Source organism: Macrobrachium nipponense, chromosome 31 (assembly GCF_015104395.2).
Source record: "Macrobrachium nipponense isolate FS-2020 chromosome 31, ASM1510439v2, whole genome shotgun sequence".
NCBI classification, from domain to species: Eukaryota; Metazoa; Arthropoda; class Malacostraca; order Decapoda; family Palaemonidae; genus Macrobrachium; species Macrobrachium nipponense.
In genome coordinates, this window is record NC_061093.1 from 41,098,183 (window position 1) to 41,117,147 (window position 18,965).

The following is an 18,965-nucleotide window of genomic DNA, read 5'->3' on the forward strand; positions in this document are numbered from 1 at the left end:
GCCCCTATTTACTTCGTTCTCAACATCTGTTCCCTTGTCCCTGACTGCCCTATAGCCCCTATTTATCTTCTTCAAACATCTGTTCCTGACTGCCCCTAGCCCCTCATTTACTTCTTTCCCTCCCCAACATTTTCTGTCCCATCGGACTGCTCTAGCCCCTATTTACTTCCTCCTCAACATCTGTTCCTTGACTCCCATAGGCCCCTATTTACTTCTTTCTCAACATCTGTCCCTTTGACTGTTCCCTAGCCCCTATTTACTTCTTTCATCAACATCTGTCCCCTTGACTGCTCTAGCCCATATTTACTTCCGTCCCACTCCAACATATCTGTTCCTGACTGCCCTAGCCCCTATTTACTATTTTCCTCAACATCTGTCCTGACTGTCCTCCGCCACCTATTTACTTTCTTTTCTCCCAACATCTGATCCTTGACTGCCCTAGCTCCTATTTACTTCCTTCCTCAACATCTGTTCCTTGACTGCCCTAGCCCCCATTTACTTCTTTCCTTATCATCTGTTCCTTGACTGCCCTAGCCCCTATTTACTTCCTTCCTCAACATCTGTTCCTTGACTGCCCTAGCCCCTATTTACTTCCTTCCTCAACATATGTTCCTTGACTGCCCTAGCCCCTATTTACTTTTTTCCTCAACATCTGTTCCTTGACTGCCCTAGCCCCTATTTACTTCCTTCCTCAACATCTGTTCCTTGACTTCCCTAGCCCCTATTTACTGCTTTTCTCAACATCTGTTCTTTGACTGCCCTAGCCCCTATTTACTTCCTTCCTCAACATCTGTTCCTTGACTGCCCTAGCCCCTATTTACTTCCTTCCTCAACATCTGTTCCTTGACTGCCCTAGCCCCTTTTTACTTCTTTCCTCAACATCTGTTCCTTGACTGCCCTAGCCCCTATTTACTTCATTCCTCAACATCTGTTCCTTGACTGCCCTAGCCCCTATTTACTTCATTCCTCAACATCTGTTCCTTGACTGCCCTAGCCCCTATTTACTTCCTTCCTCAATATCTGTTCCTTGACTGCCCTAGCCCCTATTTACTTCATTCCTGCAATCCTCGCTTCCATCCTTGATGTGACTGTACCTTCTTTTATGCTATTTGTGTAATAATTTTACTTACCAGAAAAGGTCTTTTATCTCAGACCCGTATGGTGAAACATCTATTCCAGTCGCGTTAGCGGGTATTGTGTAGTATAGCTGTTTAGCCTCTCAACCTGGAGCAAACAAAACTTGTTCGTACTCACAAAACAAAATTCTTTTGTATCTTTTATATCCCTATGTGCCATACTGCATAATCTTATCAGTCTGTTACGCGTATTAAAATCGTTGTAGAACCGTACTATCAGACTGACTAAAGTATTTTGTAAGACACTTGAGTTTATTTTATGGATAGAACCAGGTGTTTATTTTGAACTTAGTCTTTCATCTTTTCGTTCATCATTGCCAAAGTAGTGTTACAGTACTTAAGTAGTCCTTGTGTCACCTTTCTCTCAAGAATGGGTTCATTTTCTTGAATGCTTCTTGAATTACTGTACCCAAGAAGTTTTATTGCTGTCCCCAAGAAGTTTTACTGCTGTCCCTAAGAAGTTTTATTGCTGTCCCCAAATAGTTTTGACTCTACACTTTTATGAGGATGGTGTACTCGCTGCCTAAACAAGTTGTACCTCATCATCATATAACCTTTATAATGTTGAAATCTTTGTTCTCATTCTAAAAGGTAACAGTGTTTGCTAAGCATTGGGGTTACCCGTAGACTTTTCATTGTCTTCAGAGCGCTATCTGGCACCTTATTTCCCCGTCTTTTTTGAAAGTTAATTTCTCCAGGATTGAGGAATTTGGTTCGTTTTCTTATTCGTCAACCATGCTTTCTGAAAAGCGTAGTAATGCTATTAAAAAGCATACTTAGAGGTGTCACGGTTCCTACTTATTGAAAGTGTATTAAGATTTTTATCATATTCTTGAAAGTTTTCATTAACATTCGATAATGTACTTTTGTTGTTAAGATTTTGTGATAGGGGATATTAATGTACACTTAAGACTAAATGACTTTATTCTTGATATTCATGCTGTACACACATTGATGTATTTCCGTAAGTACGAGATTATAATGATGTAGGCGTCTGCCGGATTCCTCTGGTGACATCCAAGAATTTCCTTGGAATAACATATTTTTGCAATATTGGAAAAATAGAATGAAAACACGTAATATCCCGTGTAAAATAGCATGGGCATAGACGAGCAATAGAAAATTGTTATACTTGAAATAAAACTGCCCAAGGTCTAGATTTCTTATGCAGAAATAAATAGGAAGAGAACGATTGAATGGGGGTCAAGTAATGTTTTCAGAAATATTTTTGATACTGTTTGATTCTAAATTGGGATAATGACATCTCTAGAATCTTTTTCCAGGATAGGTTCGAACCAGTTTGGTCTTGGACAGTGCTACGGCAGTTTTAAGAGTTTTGTATACATTATTTGGCATACATATTACTTATGTATATGTGTATAGTACATCAACTTCTTTTAGAATTCTCCTCTAAGAGAATAACAATCATAACAAAAGCATTACATTCAGTACCACTGAAGTGTAAAGTAAGCAAATAAATAACAGATACAAAATTAGGGGAAAAAAAAAAACTTAAGACTAATCACTGACATTATAAAAATAGAGACAAATTGAAATGCACTTTGAATAGGTTTGGAATTTCAGTGGCGATAAACGCTTATAGTAGTTTATAATTTGCATTTGTGTTCAGTATAGCTACGTATTTCTCTCTCTCTCTCTCTCTCTCTCTCTCTCTCTCTCTCTCTCTCTCTCTCTCTCTCTCTGTGCAGTTTGACATTCATTAGTACCTTTGAAGGCTTAAACTTAAACTGCTCTATTTACAAATATGTACAAAAGATCTTTTTAAGGTGATTCGGTGGCTTTATTAGGTGGCATCATTAGTCACACAACTAATTCTTATTTTCATTTAATTTTTCGAATTTTGTACAATTATCTTTGCGAAACTCTGTGAGCTTATTTGTATGGAAATGCATTTTACACGATCAGGATAATTCTCAATGCTCCCGCGGGGATTTCGGAAAACCAAAAAGTTTCGCAAAGTAAAGTGAACGAACGAATATTTGAGGTCTTGCATATTATCTGAACATTTTAAAAACTGATAAATCGTTTGATTGTGTTATGCATAAAAGGGAAATGTGATAGTTTACTGGTTGAATGAAAATAGAAAAATGAAATGCACGATTTTTTTTTATTTCCCCGGGGGAGCATTGTATGTATATTGAAAAAAAAGCAGTGTGTGTCTATGAAAGGTTAAATCGAACTCGATTGATTGCCTATTTTGTTATTGTAGTAATTATTATCTCACTAAGAAAGGCATTACATAACATGGTGGAAAAATGAGAAAGTAACAATGGCACATAAAGTTTGTATAAAACGAACTTCAATTTAGGATTGACCGATTACAAAAATTGAAAATTGTTCTCGAGATATATATAGTGTAAAATGAAGCATTGTAGAAGTGTTGAATTACGAGAAATTGTAGTAGCTGTAGTAGATTCACACCAACCATGCATTTTACGTCTAGGCCAGTTCCTTACGACGCTCCTGATTGGCTGTTGATAAGCTAATGACAGGGCTGGAAACTCTCAGTCTCTTTCGGGAGTTCGCATAGGGAGGATGTATGTTCCACCCCTCCTGAAAGACGTATCCCTCAGGAGAGATAGAATATACATCTGCCTCTGTGAACTCTCGAGAGACTGAGGGTTTCCAGCCCTGTCATTGGCTTATCAACAACCAATCGGGAGTGTCGTAAGGGACTGGCCTAGACATTAGATGTGAATCTACTATAGTTATTGCAGATAAGATCTTGCTAAGTCACGAGTATAAATAAAGAAGAAAAAAAAAGAAAATAAATCGCACATGAAAGTCATCATTTGCGCTCTTAAGTTTCCACAATGAAAGTACAAGGGAGCTCGTTGAGCCAATGATGTTACCCCGATCTGCCATTGTGACTGGATGATTGGCGGTGGGAAGTTGACCCTAAAGGGTTCACCAAATCTCAGCTTAATGCTGAAGGGGGACGATTTCCTTTCCTCCCTCTCTCCCTCCATCTCTCCCTCCCTCCCTGGCTTGGCTCTTTGTTTTCGCTCTGCTTTCTCTACTCCTCATGTCGTCTCCATCCTTATGGCTTTGTTCTTTTCATTTTTTTTGGTTCGTTAATATTTTGAAGATTGTTCATGACCTAAACATTCTAGTGTATGTATATGAATGAATGTATGTCCTTTGTCTTTTAATGTGCTCACAGACTCTTATATCGTTGAACTTACATACTGACTATTTAGAATTCTTAGTTTTCATTGAATTTTTTTTATATGAGAAATGTTAGGATTTAGTGTGTCACTTGTAATCAGCGTCACCGATCAGGAAATATCACCCTAAAAAGGTATACTATTCAAACACACACACACACACACACACACACACACAGCTGTCGTTCAGAAAGTCTGTTCACACATTTTAAATCTAAATATTTGAGAGCATTAACCCACTTTGTACAATTGTCAACCACTTCTCTGTTTCAAAAGCACTTCGAGAAGCGGCATAGTTTCCTCGCACTAGGCTGTGCTTGCCTTCCAGGGGCTGTCGATCACGATGGTGTGGGCACTTCATCTCTGGCTGTTTCACTTGCATTACTACTACTAATACTCCCCCACCCCTTCACCTGCCCACCCGCCACGTCCGATTTCGTCTCTTCAGTAGTGAGTGAATTATTATCAGTGGCCAAAATCACCCCGTTGTTCATATGACGGAATGTTTGATCTCGTTGGGGACGTCCGCGTCGCTGTTCTGGTAGTAAGAAGGGAACTTTTTCTGGGCGTATTTCTTCCCGAAGACGACCTCGCACAGCCTCAAAAGCACCGCCCTGCGACACACGAACACGATGAAGATGATCACGCCTTGCATGATGTTGATGAGATCGAACACGAACCTGAAAAAGAAGAAGGGGGATCGTTGAGAAACGGTGGAATTCGCGCGTCTCCCACCAGTAGTTCCCTTATCGTTTCTAAAAGCGGATTTGCCATAACCTGAATGTTATTCTTAACTCTGATAGGAAGATCCCAGAAGATGCCAAACAATGAGCGTGTGGGGTACTGCCTTAATGGTAGGTAGGGGGACGGTATAAGGCCTCAAGAACCGCTGGCTGCGGATAGTTTGTTAATTATTTTTTATGGGGTAGAAGCCCATATGTGCAAGGCAGCCCAAAACATGCCTGGCCCTTGAAGAGTATAAGTTTAAAGAACATGCAGTGATGATTTGGCTTGATAAAGTGTGTTAACCTGGTGCGTCAGATTTCTTAGCTGGGGTGTATCAAAACACGTTAATAAAACCTTCAGATTTCGTGATTTCGTTGGTCGTGAATGTAGTAACCTTTTATTTTTTACTTAAGTTAGCACCAGGTGATTGAAGCGATATATCACCTCTTTCTTCCATCCTATTGTCCACCCTCTCCAAACAATTGCTTCATGGTGCAACTGCGAGGTTTTCCTCCTGTAACACCTTTCAAACCTTTTACTATCAATTTCCGTTTCAGCGCTGAATGGCCTTAGTTGCCCCAGTGCTTGGTATAATGGCAAATCTGTACTAGGAGGAATCTATACTAGGAAGCGTATTTCTTCAGTTTGGGTTAGTTTTCGGAAAAAAGTGTATTTATGCATTTTCCTGAATTGCCCTATTTTATGATTTTCTACGTCACTGTCATTACATGTGAATGTCGATTGTTGACTGTTGGTATATTTAAGGGTATGAGTAATCACTATATATTTACATATTATTATAGGTAGATACGAAAAAAAAAAAAAAAATCATAAGACGCTTTCTATAAGCGAATACCACGAGAAAATAACAGGCAGAGGTTCGGTATCAAGTGCTTTCACATTCACCCAAGGGTAAAAGCGCTTACTAGTGAACTTTGCATGTTACTTAATGTGGCATTCCTTTGTATAATATTGTTTCAGTTGAATGACACGAATTCCTCTCGTCGTAAAGCACGTGATGATGAAAATGAAACCCGCAATGTTGTTATGTATTCCATCAAGGCTTGTTTTCAGACTTTAAGTGCGTAAATGTTTTACTGCATAATTGAAAGTGCGTAAATGTTTTAATGCATAATTGAAAGTGCGCAAATGTTTCACTGCATAATTGAAAGTGCATAAGTGTTTTACTGCATAATTGAAAGTGCGTTAATGCATAATTGAAAGTGCGTAAATGTTTTAATGCATAATTGAAAGTGCATAAGTGTTTTACTGCATAATTGAAAGTGCGTTAATGCATAATTGAAAGTGCGTAAATGTCTTACTGCATAATTGAATGTTTCACGTAAATGTTTCACAACATAATTGAAAGTGCGCAAATGTTTCACAGCATAATTGAAAGTGCGTAAGTGTTTTATTGCATAATTGAAAGTGTTAATGCGTAATTGAAACTGCGTAAATGTTTTATTGCGTAATATTTCAAGTTTTTCTTTATTTGTTTAGATCGAATTGCCGATCGAAAGATGAAACAGCAGTCGTTCAAGTCATCGAGGCTTCATCTATTAAGTGATTACCACATTCGTGTTACTTAGTATATTAGAAAAGTTGAATTTTCAATTTTTTTTTTATATAAAAGATACTTGGAAAACAATCGGTACTTAACGCCTAGCTGTGTAATGCGAATGTTACTTATATTAAAAAAGTTGAATTTTCAATTTTTTTCAAATAAAAGATACTTAGAAAACAGTCGGTACTTAACGCTTAGCTATTTAATGCATTTCAATGCTAAACTTTTGAAGTTTTAAACAACTTGCTATCACCAAAGAAATAGGTTTATATGAGCCTTTGTAATTGATCGCACTTATATCATCTGATCGATTTTTCCTTCCGCGTACATTATTATCCTGTTTTATTCCTGTCTGGAGGAGATGGAGCCATTGAAAAAGGAAACTGAAGCAGGGCCAAAATGAATGCGGTTCTTATAAGTGAACGACTTTCACCAACAAGACAGTTGGCAAATCGGAAGAGTTAATAACTATCATAATTAACAGGAAAACGCAATTACAGGCTAAAATAATCTCATAAACACGCAAGTAACATAGATACTATATCTCCATCCTGTCACAGCACACGGCTTTCGGTGAAAAGAATATGGTGAAGCCTATCATTCTTACCAGACGTAGTTACTGGAGGAGTCGCCGTTGTGTCTCTGGAAGAAGAAGGAAATCACTTCGAATATCCAGGTGATGCCCATCAACACACAGAGCTTCAGGTAAAGGCTGAACCTGGAATAAGGAAAGCAAGGACTTCATTTAGTAGATGACGCAAATTTATGTTTGTTAGTTTTCAGTGAATGCTCATGAATAGGCTTTGTTTTCTCGTTTACAGATTCTAAGTTCGTAGGAACATTTTGGCTGTTTAGCATAGTGCTTTACGAAATTTGTGAAATGTAGTGACGAGAATGTGAAAAGCTAGGTTGTACATCCCTTTCATGATTTATTCTATTATCTAGACTAGATAGACCTGAAATCTTTCGTTCAACCTAACAAAAACCTAAGCGCCTCAGTGGCGTGATCGGTATGGTCTTGACCTGCCACCTTGGTGGTCGCGAGTTCGATTCTCGGGCATTCCATTGAGGGGTGAGAGATGTGTATTTGTGGTGATAGAAGTTCACTGTCGACGTGGTTCGGAATTCACGTAAAGCCGTTGGTCCCGTTGCTGAATAACCACTGGTTCCATGCAACGTAAAAGCACCATACAAACAAAAATCTATACACGTAGTAAATGCTATTCTTTTTTGACCAAGAATTGTTGCGACAAAAAAATGGAGAAATGAGGCGGACAATTTAAGCATCAAATTGTAATATGATTCTTCTAGACGCAGAAACAACAACAAAAGCCCACTTTTTTTTTGACCAGTGGCTTCCTGTAGATGATTATGGTAAGGAACTTGAGTACCGATTCTTGTCCAGCAAAATTGAAGTAGGACTGAGTTTAGAATACATACGATGTGGTTGTCGTCCCATAAAAAGTTTGATGAACCTTCTCTTCGTCCACTTAAACTAACCCACCAAACCGGGGGAGGGGGGGGGGGGGGGGGGGGTTGGCTGGGGGCCGGGGGGTCGGGTTCAGAGAGAGAGAGAGAGAAAGAGAGGACGAATGTAAAATAGATGATTATTCAAACGTGGTTTGAAGGTCCCTGTGGTCTAATCACGCGAGACGGAATTGTCGCGCCATAAATTTCCGGTGACTTTTTGTTGAGCCATTGTAGGATAAGAATCTCGTTTGTTTGGGTAATGATATTTCAAGAACGCTCTTCTCTTGTGTTTGTCGTTTATTTCTAGCCGGTAGAGATGTGTAATTGTATTTAAGGCGTTTCCCGACGATATATAATCGTTACCTATATATTATATTATATATATATATATATATATATTATATATATATATATATATATATATTTAACCATCTACTGGTACATTTATACAAAGAAATTGTGATGTTTAATAGAAAAGTTGTAATCACTAACCTATTGCATTATCTATTTATATAGCAGCGTAGAATTTCTTATACCTTTGTACTTGGAACGTGAACCTTTGCAGTTGCGTACCCAGCAATTATATGATGGCATTTGCAGCGCTGTTAGTATAAGGAATGCCCGGGAATGCCCGCTGCGCCCTAATAGGCAGTCCCTCGGTTACTCATTTTTCACTATCACTCCGTACTTAATCTTTTGTTCTTTTCAAGGTTTTTCCGTTTGTCAGCGTTTCTGGGGTCTGGCATCTCGGTTTGATTTTGATCTCCCTTTCATAGTCTCGCCTGTCTTTTGTGTTGTCTCTTTTATTTCATCATGTTTAAAGATACTTTAGGAATTAGTTTCGTTGCCTAGGGTAGGAATGGATATGTTGACGATCCCTGATATAGCTTTTGTACTCTTGCTGGGTACTATGGCACGGTCTTTATATATTTCGTGATCAACTTATTCATATATTTATATATATATATATATATATATATATATATATATATATATATATATATATATATGAATAAGTTGATCACGAAATATATAAGGAGCGCGCCATAATACCCAGCAAGAGTACAAAAGCTGTATCAAGGACCGTAAACATATACATTCCTGCCCTAGGCAACGAAACTATATATATATATATATATATATATATATATATATATAGATAGATATATAGGATATACTATATATATATATATATCTAGATAGATATTATTATAGATATATATATATAATATATATATATATATATATATATATATATTATATATATATATATCATATCTATTTATATATATTATATTATTATATATTTATATATATTATATATATATATGTATATATATATATAATATATATATATATATCTATATAAATAATCACATAAACATTATCCCAGTTTAATCACCGAGGACTGCTGTCTTAATAGTAGAAATCAGTGAGACCGTGGCATTACTGCTCTAGGAACGTACTTTTTGAGTTTTTCCTATATCTTTCGATCGTTGTTCTTGTTGTCCATACGTAAAAAAAATGAAAATGTTTGCTATTTCATAATCATTTGCTTTGTCTTTTGGATCATCCCAGAAACATTGGGCTAAATTTGAGTTGTCAGTTCCTGTGTTCGGTCCAGTTTGTGATGATTTGAATATAAAAAAAAAAGTGTCAGTTTTGGAATCGCTAGAATGCTGGTTTCTTACACGGAAACAGCATGCTTTAATGCAAATCTCCCCCAATCCTCGCATTCCCACCCCGAAAAAAATATTAACACACGTTAAGTGCTTAAATGTCGAAGCGATTAACAATGCTGTATTAGAAGCCCCAGCATTTGTTGGGTTGAGTTTGCTACAAAAAAGTAATGTATCATGACCTTTAAGGAATTAAGTTTTGTGTGTGTGTGTATGTGTGTGTGTGTGTGTGTGTGTGGTGTTTCCAGAAGAATGTTTTGTCCTGAAGAGATAAAGTTGGATGGATATTCCAGCTCAGCTAGAGAAATAGGCGACTGTTAATTAAATTGGAGTCTTAAAGCATCATTACCATGTTAATAGCGATTAAGGAGCCAAAAGACGAGATGGGATGAGGGAATATTCTGCGAGTTTGACCTTGAAAAGCAAGTAGTGCGTTGAGAGAGAGAGAGAGAGAGAAGAGAGAGAGAGAGAGAGACCGAGAAGAGAGGAGAGGAAGAGAGAGCAATTCAGTTAATTGATTATTAAATGTTCTTGAATAGACAACAAACAAAATCTCGAAAGTAACACAAGTAAAAACTCACAGGAGAGGAAGCGAAAAGGGGAACATATTGAAATAAAAACAAAAGTCTTACCAATGTATCATATTACAATTCTACGGTTAAAAGCAAGAGAGAGAGAGAGAGAAACCGTTGATTACCAAATTTGAGTGATGTAATATCAATATTCAGAACATAACATTGTAGGTGAGCATGTTGTATAAAAGCTACATAAGCAGGCAAAGGTTTGTTGAGCTCTCGATAATGAGTTCTGTGAAGGTTATGAGTTCATGTTTGTATATCGTACGTGGATATGATTATCTCGGCTAAGGAGGCCATGTTTTCAAGTTCCGCTTGTCTGTCGATCCGTTTATACGCCGGTGTATGTCTGCTGGATTATGCGGAAAATAAACAAGTATATTGTTTAAATCAATGTTCAGATTGTCATATTATTCTGACTGTAATACATACATACTGTGTTTTGTGTGTATATATAATATATATATATATATATATATAATATATATATATATATAATATATATATATATATTAAATCAGTATGTATGTATTAAGTACATATAAAAATATGACATTTTGAGCATTGATTTAACACTATATACATTTATTTTCCGCATAATCCTACACACACACAACACACACACACACTATATATATATATATATATATATATATATATATATATATATATATATATATATAATATATATATATATATAATCTATATATATCCGTCATTTTGAAGTTTCGTCCCTATTTTTTTTTTTCTTTTTTGTCAGTGGGAGATGAAATAGAGTGTGGCACTGTATAATATTCCGGGGGAGTGCCGGATGAGCTCTCCAGAGAGCGCGATGAAAACATTATGCCCTGAAGCAAAAGATAAGAAAAAATTCCTGGGCGTTCACTCAAGGATTTACTTTTTGAGCTTCTTATCTTGTTGACAGGGAAGAAAGGAAAGGGAGCAGAAGAGAGGAAACCTAATAAGGGGGTCTCGGAGAGAGAGAGAGAGAGAGAGAGAGAGAGAGAGAGAGAGAGAGAGAGAGAGAGAGAGAGAGGTTGTATGAAATTGGTTCCATTATAGTATTATGCAACATATGAATTTTCGTAAGTATTGTAAGTTTTTTTTAACCGTTTGGGAAAATGAAAAAGAGACACTCAGTTCGAGAATAATTCTCTAAACCGATATAATAAGGAGCTAGGGGGATGAAAGTACTTCTTTGGCACTTTTTAAGGTGTATTTGCAATGCATGTGACGATGACAGAAAAAGAAAGATAAATTAGCAATTTTCATTCAAACACGTTAATTTACTTTCAGAACGTTGTTGTTAAGTATATGACAAGAGACAGCAGGAACCAAAGATTATTTTAAGTTAAAAGGACAGAGACAGGTGACTGTGAGAGATCTTATTCTTCATCGACAGAATATTACGCGCTTGGGAAAACAGAAGCAGGAGGAATAATGCTAATTAATATGAGGGAGAATATAGATTTAATTTATTAATGAGCTAGGAATCTGTATAAGTTATAGAATGTTCGAGAGGCCGATGGAACAGGCATTCTGATGACCCTATTGAGAAGGAAGAATGAAAGGGACGAGATAGTTTTTAGAAGTATGTATGCATTAGTGTCGTTGCGAATTGTCCATGAACGACGTTTCATTAAAATGTGAGTAAAACAACAGAACAAGTGTATGCTATGTCACACGAGTGATTATTATGCGACAACTCCCACTTTTTAGTAACACTTATCAGTAATCAAAAACGGCAACGGTAGCAAAAACTTTGGGGGAACCCCAAAAGATAAATAAATTAAATAAATAAAAAAACCATAGCGATGTTGATAATGAAAATGTCTTTCCCTAATGGAAAACCAGATCATGTCTGTGTGTGGCGTACCTATTGATGGAAAGACCCCCCCCCCCCCCCCCCCCGCCCCCCCCCCCCCCCACCTCCCCCAACAGAAAAAAAATGTAGTCGGGGCGAGATTCCTCATGGGGAAAAATGAGGGCAAAAACGGATGGCACCATGTATTAAAGAAATCTGGATTTTTTTTTTTTTTTTTTTTGGGGGGGGGGGCGGCATTGGTTCTTGAAGCTTTTGGGGATTTGGGAGATAGAGAGAGACTTTCATCCACCATTCGATAAAAGGGGAGCAGGTGGAAGAGAGAGAGAAGAGAGAGAGAGAGAGAGAGAGAGAGAGAGAGAGAGAGAGATTGGAGTCCCCGAACGAACAGCTTATTTAAGGAGCGTCAGAAGACGAGAGAAGGATAGAACCCAAAGCATGTGAGGGAAAGTAGCGTTAAGGGTGCTTTGAGGGTCGATGGGAAATAGTCCTAAGAGGCTTATCTCTCTCTCTCCTCTCTCTCTCTCTCTCTCTCTCTCTCTCTCGTAGAGGAAGATAAGAACTGAGATAAGTAGAATCTACTATAGTATCAAAGGTCTGGCAACTCAGGAACGAGTAGGGAAAGAGGGGGGAATACATGTAGAGATAAATAACAGTTGGGCTGTCGTGAACTATGAAGTTGGATGTGGATGAACTATATCGTGATCAGGGATGTTTGATTAGTGCGGGATGTGTCCGATTGGACGTTTCAAAGATTAAAGGAGGACCAAGAATGCCAGTGGGAACCCAGTCAAAGAGAATGTTCAGTGAAGTTGCTGATCAGCACGACATATCTAACACTTTAGACATGACTTGGGTATCGGATGATATAGACATGACTCGGGTATCAGATGAATTAAACATGACTTTTGTACCGGAACATGACTTTGGTATCGTATCGGATGACATAGACATGACTTTGGTAACAGATGATATAGACATGACTTGGATATCAGAAAATATAAAGATGACTTTGGTATCAGATGATATAGACATGACTTGGATATCAGAAAATATAAAGATGACTTGGGTATCAGATGATATAGACATGACTTGGGTATCAGATGATATAGACATGACTTGGGTATCAGATGATAACGATGAATAATAACGGTTTTGTCGACGTAGTTCACTAGCTGTTGGTATATCAAGGCCACTTGTTCTCAAATTTTGATTTATTATGAGAGAGAGAGAGAGAGAGAGAGAGAGAGAGAGAGAGAGAGAGAGAGAGAGAGAGAGAGAGAGAGATAGTTCATTTGAACATTAAAATCTAGATTATTGACGTTTACATGATTCATATTCGAAGAAACATTTCGCTGAAGAACGTATGATTCGCTTTTTCTTAATACACTAATGGCAGAGTCCCTGACACGCCAGATACCATTAGATCATTCGCCACTCAAAATTGTATAACATTAAGTACATAATTATGAATACTGACACATGACAATCTCGTCAAAGGAGATATGTAAATGCCAGTTTCCAATGAAAAATTTGCTCGTTTAGCTTTGGTTTTCTTGAACAGTAAATAAAAAAATGACACCGGAGACTCATACTGATAAACCTTACTCTCCTTCCAGTTACAAATTTAGTATTAATAAAATTCGAGCGACACATCTCTCTAAAATTATTAAACATTTTGTATGACTCGCTCTCAGTGACAATGTTAAACGCTTTAAATATTTACACACACAAACAAAATATAATATATATATATATATATATATATATATATATATATATATATGTATATATATATATACTATATAATATATATATATATATATATTATATTATATATATCATAATATATATAATATATATATATATATATATATATATCAATATATATATATAGATATATATATCTATATATATATATATATATATATATATATATATAATACGACATATATATATATATATATATATATAATATATATAGATAATATATCTATTATATATATAGATATATTCTATATATATATATATATATATATTATATATAATATATATATATATATATATATATATATATATATATATATATTATATATATATATATATATATATATATATATATATATATATATATATATATATAATTATATATATATATATAATTATATATAGTATATATATATATATATATATAATATATATATATATATATATATATATATATATATATTGTTTGTGTGTGTGTATATATAAATATTTAAAGCGTTTAACATTGTCACTGAGAGCGAGTGTATTCTTGCGCTTAAGAATCCTCGTCGAAGCAGTGCCATGGGACTTGAAGAGGAGCCCAGGAAGAGGATTTAATTCTCCTCTAGATAGGATAAGGATGTTCAACAAAGGACCCTTGGTTCGGTTCTCTTTTGCGAGGCTTATCAATGCTCATGTTTTGTGCCGTCGTGAGTGGTAGCTGACTCAATAAGCCACGGCATTTGTCTTTAAAAAAAAAAAAAAAAAAAAAAAAAAAAAAAAAGGAAAGAGAAAAAAATCGCGCTTATGCAGAGAATCCTTAATGGTTTTGTTGTCCAAATGCCTTGGTTTAGAGTTCTTTGGAGCTTGCTAAGCGTCTGTTACTGAAACCATTCTTTCATTTATTTATTTATATTTATATTACTGTGCATTGTGAGAAGACAAAGGCGGTTACCTCGTACGTAAGGGATGAAGTAAGCGTATCTTTTGTTTAATCGGAGGCACCAGGGCTTTCATGCACGCTTGGATCGAGCTAGGTTATGGAATGTTAATAAAAATGTCCCTTGCTAGGCGACGTCTATGAAGTCAAAAAGCAAAAGGTTAGATAAAAGGTCAAGAGGAGAGCATAGTCTTGGGAATTTGCATTAAATGATTTAGGAAACGCGGAAGAAAACGCGATAGTTCCACATTCAGTAAATGGGAAAATGCGAATCCTGTATTTTTTAAGTGAACTATACAAATGCTGATAGATCAGACATTAGGACTGACAATACCATGCAGAATGAGAAAACTTGTGTTTTGGTTTTATCCGCGGAGTAGATTAAAAAAATTAAATAAGCAAAAAGTAGCAGACTTGAATACGTGTTGGATATGATAGTGTCATTTAAATCCAAAGGACGGATTAGAATACCAAATGCAAGGTCTCGGGACATTTCCATTCAGAGAAGGCTGCCAGTGCGTCAGGTTTCGGAAATGATAGGAATTAAATGTCTTAGCTTAGAGATGCTTTTCTTTTGACATGCGTTCATTCGAATTACAGAGAAATATATACATTATAATGTGGAGTCCGATAAGATCAAGAGAAAATTATTTTGCCCCTTTTGTAAATGCCGTTTTAATGTTTAATCTTCACGTTTACATGAGTGTCTTAATTTTCAATATATATCAGGGGTGCGATGGGCCCCAGCCTAGGGTCTATGGTTGCACCTCTATATTCCATAAGGGTGTGACATACAAGATGTAATTGTAACTTGACATATTTGATAATGGGCTAAAAGTAATGTTGAATTTGAAAACGCAGTTGCTATCCATAGCGCCGGTGTAGTGTATAATCACTTATTCAGTAGGAAATATATTGCTTGAAACCAATCTTTTATCAAGTAGCGTTGTACATGACTACCTCACTGTCGCATGAACGTTTTAGTATTTTTATAGTTAGAAGTTTCCATTTCCGACAAAAAAAAAAAAATCTGCTACCGATTAGAAAAATGATATGACTGCTGAAGGGGTTGGTCATTTTAGATTTGCATTGGATGTATATTCAAGCTTAGTATCAACAGAACTACTATTAAAAAAAATAAGTACAAGACAATTGTTAAGCGTAGGAGATTTAGAAAAGCGAAAGACAAGAGACAACACACTTACTGGAATTTCCTGGCCTCAGAACTCGTGCTCATGGCGCACAGCTTGTAGGCTGAAGCTATGAACAGAATCACGTTGACCCCAAGGATGACAGAAATCGGTCCGTAGAAGAAAAGAATCAGAGCGCTGTCTTCTGTTTGGAAGAAAAAACAAACAAAAATTGGAATCGTCATCTTATTAAAATAATAATAATATTATTATTTTGATCACAGTCCTCCAATTCGACTGGGTGGCATTTATAGTGTGGGGTTCCGGATGGCATCCTGCCTCCTCAGGAGTCCATCACTTTTCTTACTATGTGCGCCGTTTCTAGGATCACACTCTTCTGCATGAGTCCTGGAGCTACTTCAGCCACTAGTTTTTCCAGATTCCTTTTCAGGGATCTTGGGATCGTGCCTAGTGTTCCTATGATTATGGGTACAATTTCCCCATTATTATTATTATTATTATTATTATTATTATTATTATTATTATTATTATTATTATTATTATTATTATTATTAAATTTGGGCTTCTGTATAATAATATCCTTTCCATAAATTTTGTGTTCTTAAAAGTGGTAGGTCTGAAAAAATGCTTAATTTCGTATTACCTAAGATATAATAATAACTCGATCAGATTTTCTCAGTACTAGGAGTTTGATTTACCTGGAGACAAGGAGGATGATTTTTTTTTTATTTCAAGAAAGGAAAATTTCTTATGACAAGAGATAAGACAAGAAAACTGCATTTAAATCGTAGAATACTGTTAAGTGTTGTTACGGTTGAATAATGTTAGGATATTGCTTGTTTTTTGTATATACAATAATATAGATATCGTTCATTTTCGTTAAGTGCTTGGCGCATTATTATCTTCACTACTATTCGCAAGATTGATGTGTCCTCCGGGAGCGCTGCTGGGATTAGGCTCAATCCTGTACTACCTCTTATCTGGAAGTGTTCCTAAATGGTTAATGGGTGTTTTGTATGTTTCTCTTTTGGTGCGCCGTAACATAAAACATCCCTGGTTCTGGTCTATTAGTGTCCATTCGTGCCAGAAGACACCCGCCCAATCAAGAAATTTACCCAGTAACATGAAAATAGGCAAATTGTCGGAACTAATCTTTTCCCCCACGCGCTCTGGGCGCCACCTGCCATGTACCGAGAGAGAGAGAGAGAGAGAGAGAGAGAGAGAGAGAGATGATTATACTACGCAAGACCACAATCTTTTTGCATGGAATAGGAAAAAAACCGACCTCCAATACACATAGTAACCAAAACCGGAGGCACTGACCTTTACCTGAGACAAGAGGACATCAACCTCTCTCTCTCTCTCTCTCTCTCTCTCATACACACACACACACACACACACACTTTAACAGCTCTCCTAGTGCTGGCCCGAAGGGTTAGATATTTTTACGTGGCTAGAAACCAATCGGTTACCTAGCAACGGGGAGCCACAGCTTATTGCGGGATCCGAACCACTTTATATCGAGAAATGAATTTCTATCACCAGAAATAGATTCCTCTGGTTCCGCGTTGGCCCAGCCGAGAATCGAACCTCGGACCACCGGATTGGTAGCCGAGCGCGAAATCCACTTGTCCAACAAGGAACTTGGAGAGAGAGAGAGAGAGAGAGAGAGAGAGAGAGAGAGAGAAGAAGCAGGGATTGGGTTCAGAATTCATCCTCTACGGCCAAAAAGGAGCGATCTTCTGTTAAAGGGCAAAGTGGATTCTTCAGGAATAGTGATAAAGTAGCCGCAGTCACCGCTTCCCCCTTTTAAGCTTGTTAGGTTCAGATCTGACAGGTGGCCCTCTCCCGCTTTTTTATGAGTGGGCAGACTGACTGCAGTTACACCGAAAGTTTTCGCAGGAGGCACTTCTCATCATCAAAATGGCCGGGATGATGCATCTTTTATCATCATATCGCGCGGTACATGTATGGCTGTCTGACCACCAACACGGATTTGGGGGAAAAGGACTTTCAGCTGCGAGACTTTGTGGCCACCTTTTTAATATCTGATGAACGTGACGTGTTTTTTTTAAAATTTCGTAATATTTTCCTTTACTTTTTAACGAGGGCATAAGTTATTCTCACCTTGTTTTCTCTTGCCATCTTTATTCAGTGTTTTAATACTTTTTTTGGCCTTGGCTTGCTGTGCTATTGTTGTGCAAACATTAAAAGTTTTTATTTAATTTGATAAAATATTCTAATATTTTATTTCGAGACTATTTGTTGTATCAACGTCTTTGCGGATTACTTGAATTGGCTACAAAAAGTTAAATAAAAAAACTAATTTCTCTCTCTCTCTCTCTCTCTCTCTCTATCTCCTCCTCTACTCTCTCTCTCTCTACTCTCTCTCTCTCTCTTTTGCGCATATCATACATACATTATATATATATATATATATATTATATATATATATATATAATATATATATAATATATATATTATATATATAATATATAATATATATAATATATATATATATATATATATATATATATATATCATATATATACATATATATATATATATATATATGGTACGCACAGATTAAAATCACAGCAGAAGTTTGAATGACCCTGTCTATATGCATTGTCCTAGTTGTCTTAGTGTGCTTATAAAATGTTCTCTCATCATAAACAATTAAAAGAGTCGTTCTGCCTCCTCAAGCTTATATTCTTAAGCTGCTCTTCCACTTGCAACTCTACAAGTTCTGCTGACCTTGTTTAATTGTTAGTCCTATTTTTAGCTGCAATTATCCAGTTCTTCTTTCTTTGTCCTCTTTAATCTTCTAGTATGTCTTTACTACTTGAGTGTATTACGTTTGAATCATTGCGTTTGTTTGTACATTTTCATTTTCATTTCATACTTCGTATGCATTATAGTATTTTATATGCCGGAATAGTTTTTGTTAATGGTGGTTGTTCAGTAT

At 36.4% G+C, this 18,965-nt stretch overlaps 1 protein-coding gene and 1 long non-coding RNA gene across 2 annotated transcripts in view; one reads left to right on the plus strand and one right to left on the minus strand.

Annotated features, from left to right (window-relative positions):
* The window catches only part of LOC135206912 (uncharacterized), a 377,133-nt gene that overhangs the window by 350,531 nt on the left and 7,637 nt on the right, over window positions 1–18,965 (plus strand). The window lies entirely within an intron of this gene.
* LOC135206911 (G-protein coupled receptor Mth2-like) overlaps window positions 2,043–18,965 on the minus strand; it is a 76,870-nt gene continuing 59,947 nt past the window's right edge. Inside the window, exons 8-10 of the mRNA XM_064238400.1 lie at window positions 16,052–16,181; window positions 7,222–7,332; window positions 2,043–5,004 (exon numbers count right to left, since the gene is read on the minus strand). Coding sequence (XP_064094470.1) covers window positions 4,815–5,004; window positions 7,222–7,332; window positions 16,052–16,181 — 431 coding nt within the window. The 3' untranslated portion in view covers window positions 2,043–4,814. The remainder of the gene's footprint in view (window positions 5,005–7,221; window positions 7,333–16,051; window positions 16,182–18,965) is intronic.